The sequence below is a fragment of the Furipterus horrens genome, unplaced genomic scaffold (genome assembly GCF_987537825.1).
Source record: "Furipterus horrens unplaced genomic scaffold, mFurHor1.1.pri manual_scaffold_10, whole genome shotgun sequence".
NCBI classification, from domain to species: domain Eukaryota; kingdom Metazoa; phylum Chordata; class Mammalia; order Chiroptera; family Furipteridae; genus Furipterus; species Furipterus horrens.
This window is the reverse complement of record NW_028327180.1, coordinates 41,970,280-41,990,166: the sequence shown is the minus strand read 5'-3', so window position 1 is coordinate 41,990,166 and position 19,887 is coordinate 41,970,280. Positions and strand designations below refer to the sequence as shown.

At 43.5% G+C, this 19,887-nt stretch overlaps 1 protein-coding gene across 1 annotated transcript in view; it reads right to left on the bottom strand.

Moving 5' to 3' along the window:
* CFAP92 (cilia and flagella associated protein 92 (putative)) overlaps positions 1-19,483 on the bottom strand; it is a 33,293-nt gene extending 13,810 nt beyond the window's left edge. The window contains exons 1-9 of the mRNA XM_090290190.1: positions 19,216-19,483; positions 15,750-15,940; positions 14,964-15,185; positions 11,919-12,048; positions 10,356-10,438; positions 9,898-9,985; positions 8,291-8,440; positions 4,323-4,507; positions 988-1,892 (exon numbers count right to left, since the gene is read on the bottom strand). Coding sequence (XP_090146316.1) covers positions 988-1,892; positions 4,323-4,507; positions 8,291-8,440; positions 9,898-9,985; positions 10,356-10,438; positions 11,919-12,048; positions 14,964-15,185; positions 15,750-15,940; positions 19,216-19,483 — 2,222 coding nt within the window. The remainder of the gene's footprint in view (positions 1-987; positions 1,893-4,322; positions 4,508-8,290; positions 8,441-9,897; positions 9,986-10,355; positions 10,439-11,918; positions 12,049-14,963; positions 15,186-15,749; positions 15,941-19,215) is intronic.
* Positions 19,484-19,887: the final 404 nt, after the last annotated feature.

Below are 19,887 nucleotides of genomic sequence, written 5' to 3'. Positions count from 1 at the left end.
GATATTCAAAGGATTATAACAGACTATGAACAATTATACACCAATAAATTAGACAATTTAGGAGAACAGATAAATTTCTAGAAACATAATCTAACAAGACTGAATCAAGAAAAAATAAAAAAATCTGAACAAACTGATGACTAATAAGTAGATTGAATCAGTAATGAAAAACCTCCCAACAAACAAAAGTCCAGGACCAGACAGCTTCACAGGTGAAGTCTACCAAACATTCAAAGAATAATTAATTACAATCCTTCTCAAACTCTTCCAAAAAATAGGAGAGGGGCAGCACTTCCAAACTCAACCTGTGAGGCCAGCATTACCCTGATAGCAAAACCAGATAAGGAGGGAGGTCCTATTTATCCAAACTAGGATTCTTAAATATCATGAAAGGAAAAGAGAATTATCATGTCATGTCATCACAACTAAAGAATGGAAGGATCCTGAGGGGCCACTTGCACCAGCTCAGAATCAGACACTTAGTTTCCTCTACAACGTCCCCACTGAGGAGCCATCAGGTACTCCCGAAGGCCTTCACGGAGGAGGCATTTTCCGTAGCCTAGGCAGCCCCTCTAGATTCAAAACAATCAGATATATCTTACCGGGGGGAGCTGAAATCTACTGCTTTGTGGTATCTACCTTACAGCCATAAAGCACATTATTTTTGCCCCATTCACAGTTTATTAGCCCCATAAACCTGGACCAGGGCCACACAAAACATTATGCTCCCTGTTAACCAAGTCGGCCCCTCAGAAGTCAGAAGGCAGGACCCATTTTCCTGAATGAACCACCTTCTCTAAAGCCTTCCCTTCAACTAAAGGCCATCAGTTCTTGTTATACAATCCAGTTCTTGAGTCCTGAGGAGCACCTTACAATAAACTGCAAGAGGAAATGAGTGATTGTATTCCTCTCACAGAGCAGGACAGGGAACCTCAGCTTGGCTTTGAAAGATCTCTTCACTCACTCAGTCCCCCCGGTGCCACCTACCGGCTTTGCTGGCTCTCCCACAGTCGCTTCAAGCCTTGGTCAGCCACACCTTCCAAAACGAGAAGGTGGGTCTTCCCATCCTGCAGGTGGAAGCCGGTGAGCACATCCAGGTCCTGCCTCTCCTGGATCTTCACCCGCACCTTAAAGGCTGACAGGATCTGCTGGATGTTTGGGATAGGATAGGAGTCCAGATCGAGGGCTTTGGCATTGAGCATGGTGATGTCCTGTAGCAGGCTATAGAGGAAGAAGACCTCCCTGGAGTCAAATACGAAAATGATGCGGCCAAACTGGGTGCCTGCAAGGTCTGGACTGGCGGCTTCTGCCACGGCCCGCAGTGGCACTGCGATGTCCACTCGCAGCCTGAGCAGGGAGTTGGCTTCTAGGTAGTTGCCCATGGGCATTGGGCCACGATGGAGGGCATCGGTAGGGGCCCTAAACCCCACAACCTTCCTGCTCCTGCTGTCCTGGCCATGATGTTCAGGCTTGGGCTCACAGTTGTGGATGGGGACGGCCAAGTTCAAGTACTTGTGGCCAAAGAGAAGGTCAGCAAAACTTACCTGGGCAACCCCGTAAGGGTCCCACATCTTGTTTTGGGATTCAAAGGGATTGTTCTCTGTCTCCTTGGGAGAGATGAGGGCCTGGAAGTTGAGGTATGAATCCCGAGGATCCTCCCCAAAGAGGGTTGGCTTCCGGGAATACTCCTCTGACTTTCGGTCCCGGTCATGAACTTCTACGACCATGGGAGGGCCCTCCAGGTATTCCCTCAGGTCATTGGGGTGCATTGCCCCAAGGAAGATGACATTGATGTCCTGGAAGGAGACTCGGCTTCCATGAGGCTGCCCCTCAGTCTGGTGCACCGGAGTCTTATGAAACTGGTACCTGCAGTACACAGGGATGCACAGTCTCTACGAGAGAGCAGGGAGACATCGGGTCACTGGGCTGCAGTGGCAGTCACTCTGTCCCTCCTCTGAAGGAAGGCTCCCCGTGCAGGGGGCACAAATCTCAGGGCTGCCCTCACCACCCCCAGCCCCTGCTGTCTGGGTTTCCTCACACCAATGAGAGAGCCTGTTCTACATGTTGTTCCCAGAACTGAGTGACATATGCCAAAGCACCAAGATGGTGGCTGGCACAAGAAGAGGGCTCAAAAACATGAGTCGTGATTTCTTCCTCCCAAACTGAGTGCCATCAAGACAGGCCATGTGCCCTTTTACGTCTGTATTTTTAGCTCTTAGCCCAAGGCCAGGCAAAGAAAAGGTGGACATAAGTAAACCATATTTTCCAGACATACACGTGGAGGTGTTGGCGCAGGCTCATCTTTACCATATTAAGCATTGGAGCAAAATGCTGCCACAAGGGGAAGACAGACTCAGAGATGTCTGGGGCTTAAGAGGGCATGGAAAATGAAGTAAAAGGAGGGGCAGAGCTGTGCTGAAGCAGAAAACAGGAAACCTTGCATGTTTTGGTCATGGTGCTAAGATTTTATAATCAAAAGCTAACTGTTACACAAATTTGTGGTCCAAATCCATATTCCAGGTATCTCATTTACTTTACACCAATGCTGAAACTTTATTTTAAAACAATCCTGGGTTGGTAGTGCTCCCAGGTACCTGGATGAAGTCATTAAGAAACCTTTCTGGAGATATCCACTTTCAACCTAGGCCTCAAAGAATTCCACAGAAAAAGTTCCATTGAACATGAAATCATTGTAAAAATCACAAAACATCTAAGGAAAAAAGAAACTACTAGCAAAACCAGACACACAAAGGCATGATGTATTAATATAGTCAGATGCATAAAACAAATATATTTGTTATGTTTTTTAAATTTTAAAAATCACCAAGGTCAAATCTATTGGAATTCTATTTACTAGCAATGAATAATTTAAAAATGAAAAAAATTAAATATCACCTACAATAGCATAGGTTTTTATAACATGCTTAAGAAGAAATTAAATGGAAGATGGATAAGACCCATACATTGAAAACTATAAAACGCTGCAGACAGAAATTAAAGAAAATCTATATAGCAAAATATATGCACCCCTATGTCCATTGCAGCATTATTTATAATCGCCAAGCTATGGAAGCAACCTAAGCATCCTTTGCTAGACGAGTGGATAGAGGTGGAATACTACTCCAGACATAAGAATAAAATCTTACCATTTGCAAAAACATGTATGAACTTAGAAGGTATTGTGCTAAGTAAAATAAGAAAGGCAGAGAAAGACAAATACCATATTATTTCACTCACATGTGAAATCCAAAAAAAAAAAAAAAATACAAAATAAATGAACCAACAAAACAAACTCATAGATACAGAGAATAAGTTGATAGTTGCCAGATGGAAGGGGGCTGGGTTTCTGGGTGAGAAAGGTGAAAGGGATTAGGAAGTACAAATTGCCAGTTATAAAAGTAGTCATGGGGATATAAAGTACAGCACAGGAAATATAGTCAATAATATTGTAATAAGTATGTAAGGTGCCAGATGGGACTAGACTTATTGGGTCATGATCACTTTGTAAGGTATATAACTGTCTAATCACTATTTTGTACATCTAAAACTAACAATATTATATGTCAACTGTAATTGAAAAACTAATCAAAAAGTAAAAAATTGAAGAGAAAAGTAGTGAACTAAAATATATAGCTGAATTGATTAACCATGTTTACACAAAAAAGACAAAAATATAAAAAATATAAAGGAATAATTAAGAGGAAATGGAATAGAATGGTATTAGATCTAACATATGCTTAACTGGAATTTCAGAAGACAATTATTGTACAAATAGAATAGCAGAAAGATAAAAATAGAAAAGACAAGGACAGAGATTTTAAGAACACATCAAAGACATGAATCCTTAGGCTGAAGAAGCCCAAGTGTATCTTCCATCATTTAACCTTTTCTCAAGAAGTTACAGGAGGTTATGCTCCAGCAGAACCAGAGAGCAAACAAAAGAAAAGGAAGACGTAGAATCCAGGGCCAGGAATCCCACAAAGAGAGGGAAAGGGAACTTGCAAGATAAACGGCAGGGCTAACCCTGGCTGGTTCACAGTAAGCAAGCCCTGCTGCGGTGACAAGGAAGTCTAGGGGCTCCTTCTGAGGGGAAGACCACTGCCTCCATTCGATGGGCACCTGTGGCATAGTGGGAGACCTCAAGACTTGCTAGCTCCTAACCCCAGAAACCCGGCCTCTTTTATGTCTTGCTGTGAAACCCTAAATGGTGAATGGGGACGATGATACATGTCATGTGTAGCCACAGGGGGATAAGGATGACACGCAACGGGGAATCAGCTGGGAGAGGAGCTCTCATGTCAGTTCACCCGGCTCATTCTCACCTCTAGTTCATGGGTGGGCACAGGTTGCAATGGAAGGCAGGAAACACTTTTGATCTTTATGATCAGGGGGTTTAAGTCTTGCTTTTGCTCCTCCGTCATGATAGGAACTTCTGTTTTTAAAGTCAACAAACAATCTAAAATGTTGGCAGACCTTTCACTGCCACGACTCATGACAGTTTGCCATCCTGGGGGCGGGGAAGGGATACACAATGCACACAGCATTAGACTTACTCATGACATTCCCAAGACATGCACAGAGGGACTAGCAAGCTGAGAAGAGCCAATGATAAAATTACAACACAAAACAAATATTAAAAAAAAAGTATTGGGAAACACATGTAGACAGCTTGTTATACACCAGTTTCTCAAGTTGCGTTTCCACAGATTCTCTAAGAGGATTTATTTTCTGTAATTTAATCTTGATGATCATCTTGTAGTATAAGCAGTTCCTGAATCACCTATAGGACACAGTAAGGAACACAGATACTTGGGTGCCACTCCAAATGGTCCGATTCACTTGGCCTTCACACTGTGATTTTAGAAAACTCCACAGGTGATTTGGAACCACCATCCTAGACTTGAGCTGTCTAGTATAGTAGTTACTGGCTATATGTGGCTACTTAAATTTTAAGTAATTAAAATAAAATACAATTTAAAATGCAGTTCTTTCTTCATATGAGTCCCATTTCAAATGCTTAGTAGCCATGTGTGGGTATGAGCCACTGGATTGGGCAAATATCTCTATCATCGTAGAAAGCTCTATTGAGAGATGCTCCGGGCTATCATTTTAAAACAGAACACATTCAAGAACAAATCATGCTAATGTCTATGTTGGTATCCACTGGTGTTGCTCTAACTGCTGGGGTCTAATGAGAAGAGCATATTGAGGTAGAACATAACTGATGAGTTTGAGCCAAGCCAAGCATGGCACACCTCCCTCTATATTGGCTTTGCAATGTACAACTAGAATTGAGCCACTGCATGGCACGCAGATACCTGTGAGGATGCTCTTCTCATAAAGGTGTCCATTCATTTCACTGGTATGGTGTAGAAAAAAAATGCAAAACGCTGCAGTTTTGCAAGCAGAAAGACCTAGGTTCGAATCCTAGAGCTGAGCCTTAATAGTCACATGACCCACAACAAGCTAGAGGCTCTCTGAGGCTCAATTTAGTCATGTGCAAAACGGGCATAGATACCACCTTTCTTAGGGTTGTGCATGCGAAGGTGCCAGGAACACTGTCCAGCACATAGTACATGCTAAAAAAAAGAAATCAGTTATATTCCTTTCAAAATGCTTGTGAATAAATTTCTAGGGCACATAAAAACTCAGTCACTCATGCTCAGAAAGAGTGGGCGCTTCCACGGCCACTGAGCATCTCCTGGGAAAACCCTCCCTGCTCCCACGTGATTCTCTTCAGTAGAGCCAACTCAGTAAGGCCGTAACTAATTATGATTCGTGTTTTAGAAGTTTGTAAGCCTTTTCATAGAGAAGATTGCCCAGTTTAGAAAAAATATCCAGAACAAACATATAGTCAAATCACCATTCATTAATTCAGGTTGGCGTCAGCCATAATTAGGCTAAGGTTTCCCAGCCTTAGTACTACAGACATTTGAGGACAGATAATTCTTTTTTGTGGGGACATTTAGCAGGATCACTATAGATGCCAGCAACATCTGGCTCCCACTCTGACACCAAAAATGCTTCCACCCACTGCTAAATATTCCTGGGGGCGGGGCACAAGTGCCTGATTGAGAACAACTGTTTCAGGACAAGGGGAAAGGTCCAGGGGACAGGACACGGTGTGGTTCGTGCACCTACAGCTGCTAGACTGCAACATGTGTTAGTGCCATTGAATCCTCAAACAACGCTGTGTGGCTCCTATGAGTTCTGCTTTACAGAGCGGAGACTGAGGCCCAGAGATGCTAAATAATCATCCAAGGTCTCTTGGCTAACAAGTGTTGGAACCAGTGTATAAATCTGCTCTGCTTGGCTAAGATTGGCCCCTCCACTCTGCAATGAAAATAAGAGTTTATTTCAAACACAGAATCTTTCTAGAATCTTGCTGGGTTACTAGCTAGCCAATATTTACCACTAAGGTATGCAAAACTCTTGGGCTGTTTTGAAACTGAAGATGATTACTAAAAATAATCATGCTGGTTTTAGAATAGATCTTATGCCATTAGAGCAAACACATACAATTGACCTGCTGAGCCAGTGCCATTCTCAGTGTGTCACTCAACCACATCTGGTCATGACCTCAGGGAGGAGGTTCTCTTGCTGTTTGTCTTGCTGGAGGTCTGCCAGCCTGCACCCAGCCTACCCAGTGTCCTGAAAGATGCATCTGCCACCTCCATACCAGCAACCTCTCTGTGTCCTACTGTGCAAGGTGTCATGCTAAGCAGTTGACACACATCATCTCATGCAATTCTTACTATAGTTGTCAGGGGTAGGAATCATCCCTCCCATTTTATAGATGAGGAATCTGAGACTCAGAGAAAGCGGGTAACTTGCAGGCAAGTGGCTGAGCCAAGATGCATTCTGTTTGTTATCAAAGCTCTTGCAATAACTGTCACATTACACAATCATGACAGCACAGGTGAGAGGCAGGGGAGGCCCAGGAACCTCTTGGCTTCCTTCACTCTGCCGGAAACAGCCACAGCAGGCTGGCCATGACCAGGCGAGCTTCTCCTTCCTGTCGCAGCAAGATGAGGGAGTCAAGTCCGGCAGGTCACCCGGAGCTCACCCACCAAGAGGACCACTGGCTCCTCTTGGGGACTCAAGGACCAGGAAGCATTTCCCCTGATGTCTGCTCCAAGCAGAAGTGTGCGACAGCTGGGGGTGGGTGGGTGGGGGCGATGCCCTCAGAACACAACGTGAGAGTGGGTAAGAGTCTTTGAGATGTCGTTTCTCTAGAAAGGACTCTGAGGTAGGGAGAAAGCTGAGGCAGTCAGTCTGAAAGTTCCAACTTCAGGTGAAAGCTGAGTTTCAAAAATCCATTTAAAAGTGAAAAATAAGAAGTTAATAGTATTTCCTCAAAATGCATCAATATCAACACAAGAGCCTATGAGAAGTAGGATTTTCCCAGCACCTGTGGAACTCGACACTGGGTTTCGTTAGCTCCCTCTCAGAAAAGACCTGAGCCTAAATTTCTGCAGATTGGCCAGTAGAAAGCACACATGCACCAGGATGGCCTCCCCCAAAAACTCCACAAAGAAATAGGTCTGAAATTATTCTCTAAGGAAAAAAATAAGAGGGCTCTTTCCGCAATATTACCCTTTTCAAAAGACAAAGTCACATATTTTTCCCCAAAATATACTCTGAGCTTTCCATCATCAAGACATACGGATTTAATTAATGCCTATTTATTATTTATCAAACTGCAGAAAACCTACTTTATAATTTGTGGTAAGTCTTTGAAAGCAAAACAATCAAACCCTTATTCTGCCACTGAGCTGTGTGACCTCAGGTAAGTTACTTAACTTCTGTGGGTTCTGATTCCTCATTGAACAAAACTGGTGACAATGATAAGCGCCCCTGACACCACCACCACAGGTTCATTGGGGGGATCAGAGATCGTTTGAGAAGTAAATGATGGGACATAAATACCAGCTCCTGTTCCTAATTTTTTTTACTAGATGTTTTTGTCAAAATCTGTAGAAACATGTTTATTAAATGCAGCATTGTGTTAAGCAAAATTGCAGCATTTCTTATTCTCACAGGTTTTCTTAGACTTTGAAATTAGACTTGGGTTCAAATCTTACTCATTATGTAATCTTTAAAAATGCATTTAACAACTCCATGTCTCCATTTCCTCAATATATTATAGAGATACCCTCATTTTGCTAAGGTGGCCATGAGCAAGGAATTAGGTAGCATAGAGCAGGGTTGTGGTCACCGTGGGCATCCTGTTGGTGGACTTCTGGCCCCACGGCCGAATACCAGGAGCTGTTGGGAACGGTGTAGCTACCTGCAAGGAGCGGCATCACCGCCAGCTGGATGGAGAAGGCGCAGTCCTGCTTCCAGTGGTCTGCCGGCTTGGGGTCGGTTTCCTCTTCTGCTTGATATTTCTTCCCTCTTTTCTGGTTTTTCTTTTCCCTATCTGGTTCTTTCCATTTAACTGTGAAGCCAAAAGAGGGAAATAAGCATTAAGAGGAGCTCACGTTCAAGCTGCCACATGGGAACACACCTATGCTGCAGGGGTTTGGGAAGGTTCTGGAAGCTCCTTGAAGGCAGAGATGGTTCTTTGTGCTGCTGCCCCTTCCCAGTAACCAGAAGTGGGTAGCTGAGCAGTGGCCCGTTACATACAGGGAGAAATTGAAGGGTGTCCTGACTCCCCACCTGCCACTACTGAAGAACATGGGCAGAAGGGGCTGAAGTTACTGTGAGCTATTGGTCCCATTGTATAAAGGCCAATGGAATGAACTAGAACACCCCAAACTAGATTCACACACATAAGGAGACTTAATAGACGCTAGAGGTGGCATTTCAAATCAGTGGGTAAAAATGGACTAATCAATTAATTATATTGACTATCCATTTGGAGGCAAATGAAACTACTGGACACCTCATGCCATTTGCAAAATAAATTGCAGATTAAAGGAGGGAAAGAAAATCTTCAAAATCATTAGAAGAATGCATTGGGGACTCTACTGATGTTAAGAGGAGGAAAGATTTCTTAAACATTACCAAAAGTGCAAACTAGAAAGGAATAGTTAAATAACTTTTACCAAATAAAACACCATGCATAGAGGAAAAGGACTAAGTTACAGATCTTAGTCTGTAGTGTTATAGTGCATGTAACTGACAATGCGTAATTATCCAGAAGATGTAAAAAATGAAGCTTATTCATCCATAAGAAAAAACTTGAAACCCAGCAGAAAAACAAGCAAAGATATAAGGGTAGGCAGATCATATAAGAGCGTGATCGAATAAGCATAGGAGATGCTGTCAATCCCCCTAGGAGTCAGTATTAAGCCCCTGACTTGCTTCTTTGCCTCTCTGCAGTCTGTCACTAAGGTATGGTCCCCAACATTTCTGGCACCAGGGACTGGTTTTCCCATTGATTGGGGGGGGGGGGCATAGGGAGGAGGGAGGCAGACAGGAGGCAGAGCTCAGGTAGAGGGCCAGGTCTTGAGGTGGCCCGAGGGCTGGGGACCCCTTACTCAGATTACGTGCTTCTGTATGAGCAGTTCCTGCAACCCGGGATGCCTACTTTTGCCTGACCCCGTATCATGGAAAGTAATATATACTTCAATAAAAACAACTGAAATTCTAAAATATTCAGGAATTCATTTATAGGAATTATCCACAACATCTATAGGAAGAAAAAAATTAACTCCATTATTAAAGTCATAAAGGAAGATGCCAATTAGGTGAAAAGATACAGCCTGACCAGGGATGAAAGAACTTCTCAATGTAAAAGTGTCAATGCCTCTTAAATTAATCTACATATTTAATGCAAAAAGTTTTCTTTTTATTAAGATTTTTAAATAGCATTTCCTCTTGATTGTACCCATCCCACTCCCCCAAGCCACCAGCTGGGCCTCCATTCTATCCATGGTTCCCAGAGCATACAAGGAAACTCCTTCTTCGGGCCCTTCTTAGGCTCCAAGAGGCCAAGAGCAAGTGCACTCTCAGCCAGTAAGGGCTGTGGACTCAGTATCTGAAGGTGTGGGTTGGGATCCCAGCTTTACCAATACTTCCAAGAGTCACAAGAATTCTGGTTTTAGGATTTTGTGCAAATTAGTTAACCACTCAGTCACCTTGTGTAGAAAATGGAGATAGTAAACCATCTCACAGTGATCATTACAAATATTAAATGACATAAAGTCATAAATGCCAAAGAACAGAGCCTGATGTATAACATGTGCTCGAAAACAAGCATTCCTTTAATTTCACCTGGGTTGCATGAGCCCCAGTGTAACTGAATTTATTAAAAATCTACATGACTCATGGTGGGAGTCTGTAGGACTAGGATAAGACAGGGCTCCACTCCCACTCCCCAAAATATCATCAGTCCATCCTTATCCAACTGTGGCAAGATCTTCCATTCTAAGTAGCTCTTCATTTTCCTCTGTATTCTTGGGAAAAGTTTCAGGCTCTGCTGGGTGAGAACCTGATGACATTTATTAGCAAATGTCTCCCAATGTCTTGTTCTAGACTAGCTCACTAAGAAATGAGGGACCTTTTCACATTTGTAATGCCAGCCCCAGGCAGAAGGTCTGGTATGTGGTGAGCATTCCATTAAAAGGTTTGTTAATAAATGAGTAGCCCTGACCAGTGTGACTCAGTTGGTTGGGCCTGTCCCGCATCTTGTCAGGGCACTTGCCTGGGTGGCATGTTTGGCCCCTGTCGGGGCAACTGATCGATGTTTCTTTCCCTCTCTTCCTCCTGTCCTTCCCCTCTCTCTAAAAATAAATTTTAAAAATCTTTTTTAAAAATTTGAAGAAATAGGTGAGTAAATTGTTAAATATAGAGACTCAGTATAATTATCTGGATAAATGGAGGCAAGAGAGGGCCCCCAATTCTTTGTATAATATCCCACAAAGAAAAGGAAGAAACGCTGATGACCTATTTCACTATCCACTTCAGCACTGTTTACAGTAGAGAATACTAAAAACACTTTCAGCTTTCTAAGTTCCCGCCCAGAGGGAATGATGAGGCAAATTATAGTATTACCAGCAGATGAAATAGTCACCACAGATAAAGTTTTTGGAAAGTTCTGAAGGAAATTAGAAAGTACATGTGACATATTAATCTCAGAATACAAAATTATGTGCTCAGGATAACCCCATCTATGTAAAAAAAAAATCTTAGAAAAGAAAGAAAGGAATTTCCCATATATGATAAAGCAAAATATTACAATACAGTAGTCCCTCTCTATATCGCGGTTCACTTATAGCGGCCTCGCTGTATTGCGGGATTTTAAAAAATATTATATTTAATTATTTATCATGGATTTTTCGCTATATCGCAGGATTTTGCGGTACTATATATGTATGTTGTTAAAGTTACGTAGGTTTAAGAGTGTAGAATATGTTTAAGAGCATAAATAGTGTTTATAAAAGTGTGGAAAAGGTTAATAAGGGAGTGGGAAAGGTTAATAAGGGACTGGGAATGGTTTATAAGTGTGTGGGAAGGGTTTATAAAGCCTAAAAATATATATAAATACTAAAATAAATGTAAGGTTCCTATTTCGCGGATTTTCACCTATCGCGGGGGTGGGGGGAGTGTGTCTCAGATGTAATACCCACAATAAATGAGGGAATACTGTACTTGCTCGTGGTGATGAAATTATAATTATTTTCCCTGTTTGTTTTATACTTTTCACTGAATTTTCCAAAAAACCCACATATAACTTCTACAGTTAAAAATGTTTTTTCTCTTTTCTTTTTTTCATAAGCCACAAAATAGACCAAAACTAAACAAAGAAAAAGCATCAGCAACAAAAAGGGAGCTAGTTCTGCGGCGCCAGCAGAAGTGGCTGACAGAGGCAGAGGACTCGAGGGTGCACACACAACACCCACATCACCGATCAGTCACTGTCCCGGCCGCAGGTTTCACTCGGCTTGTCCAATGAGGCCAGCTCTACTCACCATGCAAAGACTTTAAGGGTTTCTCTGCTTTTTCTGGTTTTCCTGGTGCATACTCCTGATTCCACTCCTCTTGGACGTGGCTGCTTTGGTCAGACAATTTTCTCTGACTTAAAACCAAATGTTTCACTCCCTCTAGAATGCAGGATAAAAAAGAATCATGAATTCAATCAAGCAGAAATTCGTATTGAATACCTGCTATGTGACAATCACTCTCCTGGTGCTAGAGATGGAGCGATGCGTAAGAGAGGCAAGGTTCCCGACCTCCTGGAGCTGTTGCCTAAGGGCTGCCTCAAAATACCTCAGCTGGCAATGGCTTCTTCTGTATAAGACCGTGAAGCACTTGACATATGTTATTTCATTTAACCAGGGCTACACCCAGAGCTTTGTGCCCCCAGCTGTGGAGGTGACCTGTTCACATGTGCCTTTCACCTCTGTCAATGCGGGGCTCTGCTTGCTCACCTCAGCACCCAACACGTGTGGACGATGAGTGAGCCGAGCAAGTCAGTGGATAAATGGAGACAATGGAAGCCACAAGAAAGACGTGGGGAAAAAGGAGATGAAATTGGGTTGTGTTGAAGGATAGAATAAAATTTGGAGAAAAAGATGAGCCTCAGAGCCACCTAAGTATGGCTAAGTGCCTGAAGGCCAGCCCTACAATGAGGAAAAGCCTAATGCCTTCAGGGACCAGGGGATGGACCAAGTATGAGGTGGGAATGACAATGAGAAAAGGGCCTTGGAGAACAAATTGTTAGATGCTTTCAAGTCTGGACTCAGAAGTCAGTCTTGGGCCCCCAAGGCACTGTGCAGCCATAAAAAGTTGCAGAGCAACAAAGTGCCAGGGTGAAGGGTGATATAGAAAGGCCATGGAACAATGACAGAAGAGGGGAGACAGAAAAAGAGCTGGGTGCGCAGAGAAGAGCCACCTAGTTGGTGGGGTGGGTGGCCAAGAGTTGAGGACATAGCAGGAGTCAACTATGACTCGGTGGGGCCTTCAAGAATGATGTTGTTTTTATCAAATGCTGAGACACCAAGAGACTGGGCAGGTTTCGTAGGAGAGAAAGGCTAACTCTTGACTGGGGTGCCCCATTCCATAGCAGCAGGCTGAAAGCTGATAAATTCTGGCACATGGCCTATCGGGCATCCAAATACATTTCATATCTCCTTTATAACACACCTCTTATGCTATTTCTGCACTTCCCCAAAACAAGAGTTAAAACTCTTAAAAGAAGAAGGTTTTTAAGTGAAAAAGGGACTTAAGAGAATGCATATAGTAGATTCATTTCTGTTAAAATTTTGTATCCACATATGAAATGACAGGGAAATGTTAGCGATGGCTATCTCTGGTCAGGAATCATGTGATTCTAGTTTTTGCTTCTTTTCGCTAGCCTATTTCTAAATTTTTAATGAAGTGAACATACACTGATTTTTCTAATAGAAAATAATTATTTAACATAAGGTGCAGGTGATGCTAAGCTTGGGATAAGGCTGGAGGAAGGGCAGGTGCTCTTATTTCAAGAACACTAAGCAACAAGACCACGGGCCCTTCCTGCAGGACACCCTCCCTCCTTCATTTCCTGGCCTGTCAACTCCTTCCACCTTGCCAGTCTTGGCTGCCACAGCCCCTTCTTCAGGAAGCCTCCCTGATGCACATGCCCCAGCCACTGTGCTCCAATGCGAGTCCACTGCAGGGTGGATATTTACCAGAAATGCCAGCTCAGCAGCTCTGGGACAGGCCCTGGAATCTGCATTCAGGCAGCATTCCAAGTGCATGGAATGCAAGTGGCTTAGAGCCCATGCTTTGAGGATGTGGGTCTTTCCTTTGGTACAAAGGAGAGAGTCACCTTGCTCACACAGGAATCCTACAATTAGTAGTTTAGATATGAACCAGTGATTCTCAGCAACTGGTGGTTTTGTTTCCCAACCCCCGCCCAGGGGACAACGTCTAAGGAAATTTTTGATTGTCACAACATAGAAGTTACTGCTGGCAGCTAGAGGGATGCTGCCAAGGACCGTACAGTGCACAAGATAGCCCCACAACCAGGAAGGATCAGACCCAAAATGGCAGGAGTGCCGAGGATAAAAACAATCCTGGATATTAATGAAAGATTAAAAGCTGGGAGCCCTAAGTCAGAAAGTATTCTTGAGAAGTCAGGCTGGGGGATCCAGAGAAAGGACAGATTTTCAAGGTACAAAAAACTGAGTTCTGATTATGGCACTGACATTCACTTCAAGCAAGTGACAGTGTCAACATGCGTACTATAAATTGAGAATAACTGTACTTAAACAGCAATAATAGCACACTCCATGTATTCCCAGATGCACATTGCTTTTTCTTTTTAACATCTCTTAAAGTGGGGGTGCATCTTTATAATGAGTGCCATGGCATAGTTTAATTGACAGTGTTTTATCATTATTTTAAAATTTGCTATAAACAACACAGTCCTTTTGTGCCTGGGATGGGGGGGACCAGTGCTGCCTCCATGAATCTGACCAGAGGAAGCAGGTACGTGCCCAAGGTCACTGGCTCATTCAGGATGGAGACAGGATTAAATTCAGCTGTCTGACTTCATAGCCTGAGTCTTCCTACCCCTCCCAGCACTCTCCTTCATGGGGAGTACAAAGGAGACTTTCTGGGGGTGATAAGATACTGACACAGAGTCTAGAGGGTCTATGTGAAAATGCTAACATGGTGTCTCGGAGTGGTGGGATTAAAAAAAAGTTTTATCTTTTGTTTCTTGGTATCCTCTTTTTATTTTATTTTTTCAGCGAACACACAATACTTATCCAGGGAGACAGACTTGGGGAGGGTGCCCATGTTGGCCCTGTCCAGGGATAGGAAGTCCCAGAAGGTGGCAGTAGTGGAGGTAGAGGCCAACGCACATGTGCACAGGTGCCGCACGCCCTACGCCTGAGCGCATCCTGGAGGATGGTGTGCCAGTGATGCAGAAAGCACTGCGGGCCCAGGGAAAGGAGCTAAAGGGGACGCTGGCTCTTCTCCTGTTACTGGTGAGAAGCCACAACCCTTAGAAACATTTCAAATAAGACCCACATATTTGACTTACCAAAAGGTCCTGAATCTTCTGAATACCCAGCAGTTTTTAATCGATAATACCTGACTTTTCTCGAAACCTTGTCTGTACTGTCCCAGAGCCTCAAGGTTATTTTATAAAAATTGATTTTCTTTAGTAATTCCTTTGTCACATTGATGCTAAAAACTTGGGCCCATGACACCCAGACTTTGTCCCCTTCTTGCCATGGCCTCACAGTCTGTGTAAAAAGAAATACCAGGAGACTTTCAGTGTGGGGGTGAGGAGGCTCAGCAGCCTAGGAGTTCCCGCCCCTGCGCGCCTTGCCCTGCTGGCAGTGAAGCTGGGTCCTCCTCTCCACCTGTCTGACATCTGCGTCTGGCTCTCTCCCAGGTCCTAACTCACGTCAGGAAATGGGTGTCATGGACTGGGTTCCTTGGGAAAAATTAACTTTAAAAATTACCTGAAAATAGTGTCCTTTCCAGTGATTCCAATCCCTGACTGAGCTGAGCCACAGGCAGGTGTGTGTGTGTGTGTGTGTGCAAGCAGGCGGGTGTGCACATAAATGAAAGAAATCACAAGAGCTACAAAAACTTTTGAAACACCAAAGAAATTATTACATAAAAATATATAAATAAAAAGTCATTTAAATGGTATTACTAGGTCAGTGCTGATTCCTGTTTGGTAGGTCTAGGTGGGGCCCAAGGTCCTGCATTTCTAGCAGGTTGCAGGGGGAGTCAGGACACTTCGTGTGGGGAGTATTAGGCTGTATGCTGCATGGGAGGCGACACACACACACACACACCTTGACTCCTGAATCCATGAACACTTTGACTACTGCTGGAAACACCACCATGTCAACTTTTTTAGGCTCTTTATCATCTGGCAGAAGGAAATACTCAATGTGGTAAAAACGGTGACCCTTTGCAACAGGTTTGTCCATTTTAGGGTGTTTCCCATGTTTTTCGATCAAACGTGTATATTTTCCCTTATTACCTAGAAGAAACAGATTTAATAAGCCTTGTTTTTAACCCCATATGGGCAGGCAGACCCGTCCCACACTTCCCTGGAACCAAAGGCAGATGCTGCGGGAGGCTGCCTGGTGCCATGCTGCTTGCCTGGCTTGGGGGGCAGGAGGCAGGTGCAGGCCTCCAGCCAGCAGAGCAGGAGGCTGCTCTGGATTGGGACTAGGCATGGGGTGCAAATCTCAGCACGGGACTCTGAGAGTCAGTGTTTCCTTATATTTTTCACCTTGGGTACATCACCCGCCTCACCCTAGTCTTGATAGCAAGGGGCAGGAAAAGCAATTCACGGTACAATATGATCTGTGTAATACTGGCACCATGAATAAGGTTCTGAAGAACAGAGGAGGCAGAGGTAAACGCCCCCTGGGTGGTGGGGGAAGCCCCTTAGGGAATCCCAGCAGAGTCTTGTAGAAAGAGAGCTGGCAAGCATTTAGCGGAGAGGGCAGAGCCCAGTAATGCCTCAGGAGCAATGCTGCACAATGTGGGGTGAATGGGAGAAAAGGCAGAAAATAAGGATGGGCTTCAGTCAGAGACCAGGGCCTCCACTGCCTGCCCTTGACCTGAAACTGAACCATCCAGGTTGAGACTTTGCAGACCATAAGAAGATGCTTTAGAAACTCCATAAATATTTAATCCAAATTTCATTTTATATTTAAAGGTGTGGTTTTAAAATTTCAAGTGTTTAACAGTCAGGAAACTGCTTTTGTATTAATTTTGTGCCACTAGAAGAGTTAGCTTTTGTTCAGAGCTTGGAATAAAGCTTCTCCAGCCAGTCCTTGGTAGGCATTAGACTTCCTTGTGAAGGTGCAACTAATCAGAATGCTTGCTGCATCTCACAGGTCTGTGTTCTGATTCAACCCAAGGTGGGCCAGCAGGTGGACTTATAGACCCTCCTGTCAATAGGCGGAAAAATTGCTTTATCCCCTTTGATGGACAATTTGACAATATCTATAAAAAATGTAAATGTGTACAGTACGTCCTCAATATTATTGATGGGTTCTGGACTTAAGTGAAACCACATTCCATGGTCCCTTGGCACTCATCGTCAATTCATTGCAGAACTCGTGATGAGTGCCAAAACCAATGAGTACTGAACAATGAAGCATTTTTTCTTTTGGACCAGCATCGTGATTCATACAAGTTCTGGCAAGTGTGATGAGTGCCGAGCAAGCGCTGAGTGCTGAAACATATTTTTCTCATCAAAATGTGATGAGTACAGGGTTTGACGAGTTCTGAAGCCAACCAGTACCGAGGTATGACTATAATGAAACAAATTTTATCATAGGCTAGTTGATATACAAAACTTTTTATGGCATCTTATCAATATAATGAAATGACGTTGAACAAAACATTATTCAGGGACCTGCTATACTTAAACCCAGCAATTCCACTTCTTGAAATTCGGGCTACAGAAGTGCCTACACATCTAGACAGAAATGTGCACACTAGGAGGGCTGTTGCAGGATTGTAACAGAAAAAAATTGGGAAACAACTTAAATGTCCACCAATAAGGGGTAGGATATATTAGAAACATACTATATAGATGCTTCAAACAAAACATCAGCAAAGTAAAATCAAATATGCTCATTTCCTCTAAGACACCTAAGACAGTCAAAATTTTTAAAAGCAAGTTTTAGAATAGAGTGGGTAGGATCTTATTTCTCTTAACTAAACAGTTTGTATAAACATTTATAAACAAATCCATAAATACTCAGATATTGAAGGAAAAAACCCATCGAACCTAGAATTTTATATCCAGCCAAAGACATGTCCTTCAAAGGTACTGACATGATAAAAAAGACTCTAAAAAACAAAATAAATAAGTAAAAGAGAAATAAACTCCTTGATACAGAGAACAAATTGATGGTCACCAGGTGGGAGGGGGTTGAGAGGATGGGTAAAAAAGGTAAAAGGAATTCAGAAGTACAAATTTCCAGTTATAAAAATAGTCTGGAGATGTAAAGTATAGGAAATATAGTCAATAACATTGTAGTAATTATGTATAGATGGTGCCAGATAGGTGCTAGACTTATCGGGGTGATCACTTGGAAAAGTATATAACTGTTTAATCACTATGTCCTACTCTTTACACTAATGTAATGTTGTATGTCAAGAGTAACTAGAAAATAAATTAATAAATAAGATTCTCAGAAATGCAAGGCCTCATTAACTTTTGTTACACTGAGATATGTTTTGTAAATGCCTTTGGAAGAAGCACCAAAATAGGGAAAACAAGTCTAGGAAATGCTGCAAGCGATGTGAGGGTTAAGGTAATCAACTAAGCACCAATTTTCTTTAGTTTGTGTTTGCCAGAAATCTTTTGCTTGATATAAATAGACACAAGATAAAAAGCATCATTATGGATAGAGGAGGTTACCACATTAGGACAAAAAATTCAATTCACCAAGAAGATCGGTCACTTCTAAAGATGGTATAAACCTAAGAAAATAGCCTCCACCAATACTGACAGAGGCAAAGAGAAGTTGAAAGTAATCATCATGGTGGAGGGGGTAGTTTAAGTAGCCCAAAAAATGTACATAAAAGTGGTATACTTTTTTCTGCCCCTAATCTTGGGGCTAAACCATGTGACTGGCTTTGGCCAATAAAATGTTAGCAGGTGGGAGGTGCCAAAAGACGATTGCTTGGGTGACTGGGCTTGCCCTCCGCTATGTCTCTGCCTTTCCATAATATGAGTGTGTCTGGATTAGCCCACATGTCCAGAAGGAGGATGACAGACACTTGAAGCAAAACAGCCACTGCAGGGAGCCCAGGCTGGATTGCTAACCTGCATCCAGGAGAACAAGGGGTTCCTGTTTGAAGCCAATGAATTAGGGAGCTGGTGTGGGTTTGTTACACAGCATTGTTGCACTAATAACTAATCAATATACCTTTACACTCAGAGGTTCAATACACCTGAGAATCTGTATTTTAAATAAGGTAAATAGGTGATGCACAATTAGCTGATGGGGAACCAGGTCCTTAAGCTCTCTGTCATTTCTTCATCTGCAAAAAGCAGAAACAACATCACCTATTTCTTAGGGTCATTCAAAGGATTCAGTACGTGAAGATCACACAATCACTTACTTGCCTGGCCCCCTAAAACTGCAGTTTCTTCCTTGACCTTTGCTCCTGGAATCCAGCACCCTACTTGGGAAAAGGAGGAGAGCACATGCATCCTTAATTCCTGGGAGAAGGTCATTAGTCTACCCGCCTTTTGCAGTGTTGGAATTCTGCTCTAGCACTCACCAACATTCACTGGGAAGGCCAGTGAGACGATGAATTTGCAGGGGACCACCTGGGGCATGTCGGAGGGGAAGGCGCTGGCAGGGCAGTCGGAGGACTCAGCACTGCTGTACTGGTGGTCAGGATCATCGGACTCCTGGGCCTGGGCCCTGGCCCGCAGGTGCTCCTCCACGTCATACTCGCTCACCGACTGGCAGAAGCTGCCCATGGAGGACATGGGCCCTATGCTCTCCGAGTCCTCATCCTCCCAGTCCCAGGCATGCAGGGACATGCTGCAGAGCGCCCCACCTCGCCCAGCCTCCTCCCTGGAAGAAAATAAAGGCACTTTTGTCACCACCCTCGCTCCCAGGAGGTTAGCCCGTCTCTTTCAGGAACAGCACCCTTCTCCCTCCTCCCCCCCCTCATCCTGTTCCCAGTTGAATGGCCAAGGCCTCAGACACCTCCTGGCATACAGTTGACACTCAATATATTAAGTTAGACAATGAATGGCTGAACAACAGAGCATGGTCCTGGTAGTAATTCTGACAATGAGCAGCTCCGTTGCTCCAGCTTGAGTCTGCCCTCCCCCAGCCCCACTTGCAATAATTTGGCACGTCTGGAATGCCTACATCAACGGAGTGCAGTTCCCCAGGAACTACAAGGGGTGGGAGCAGAATCCCTTGTGCTACCACTCAG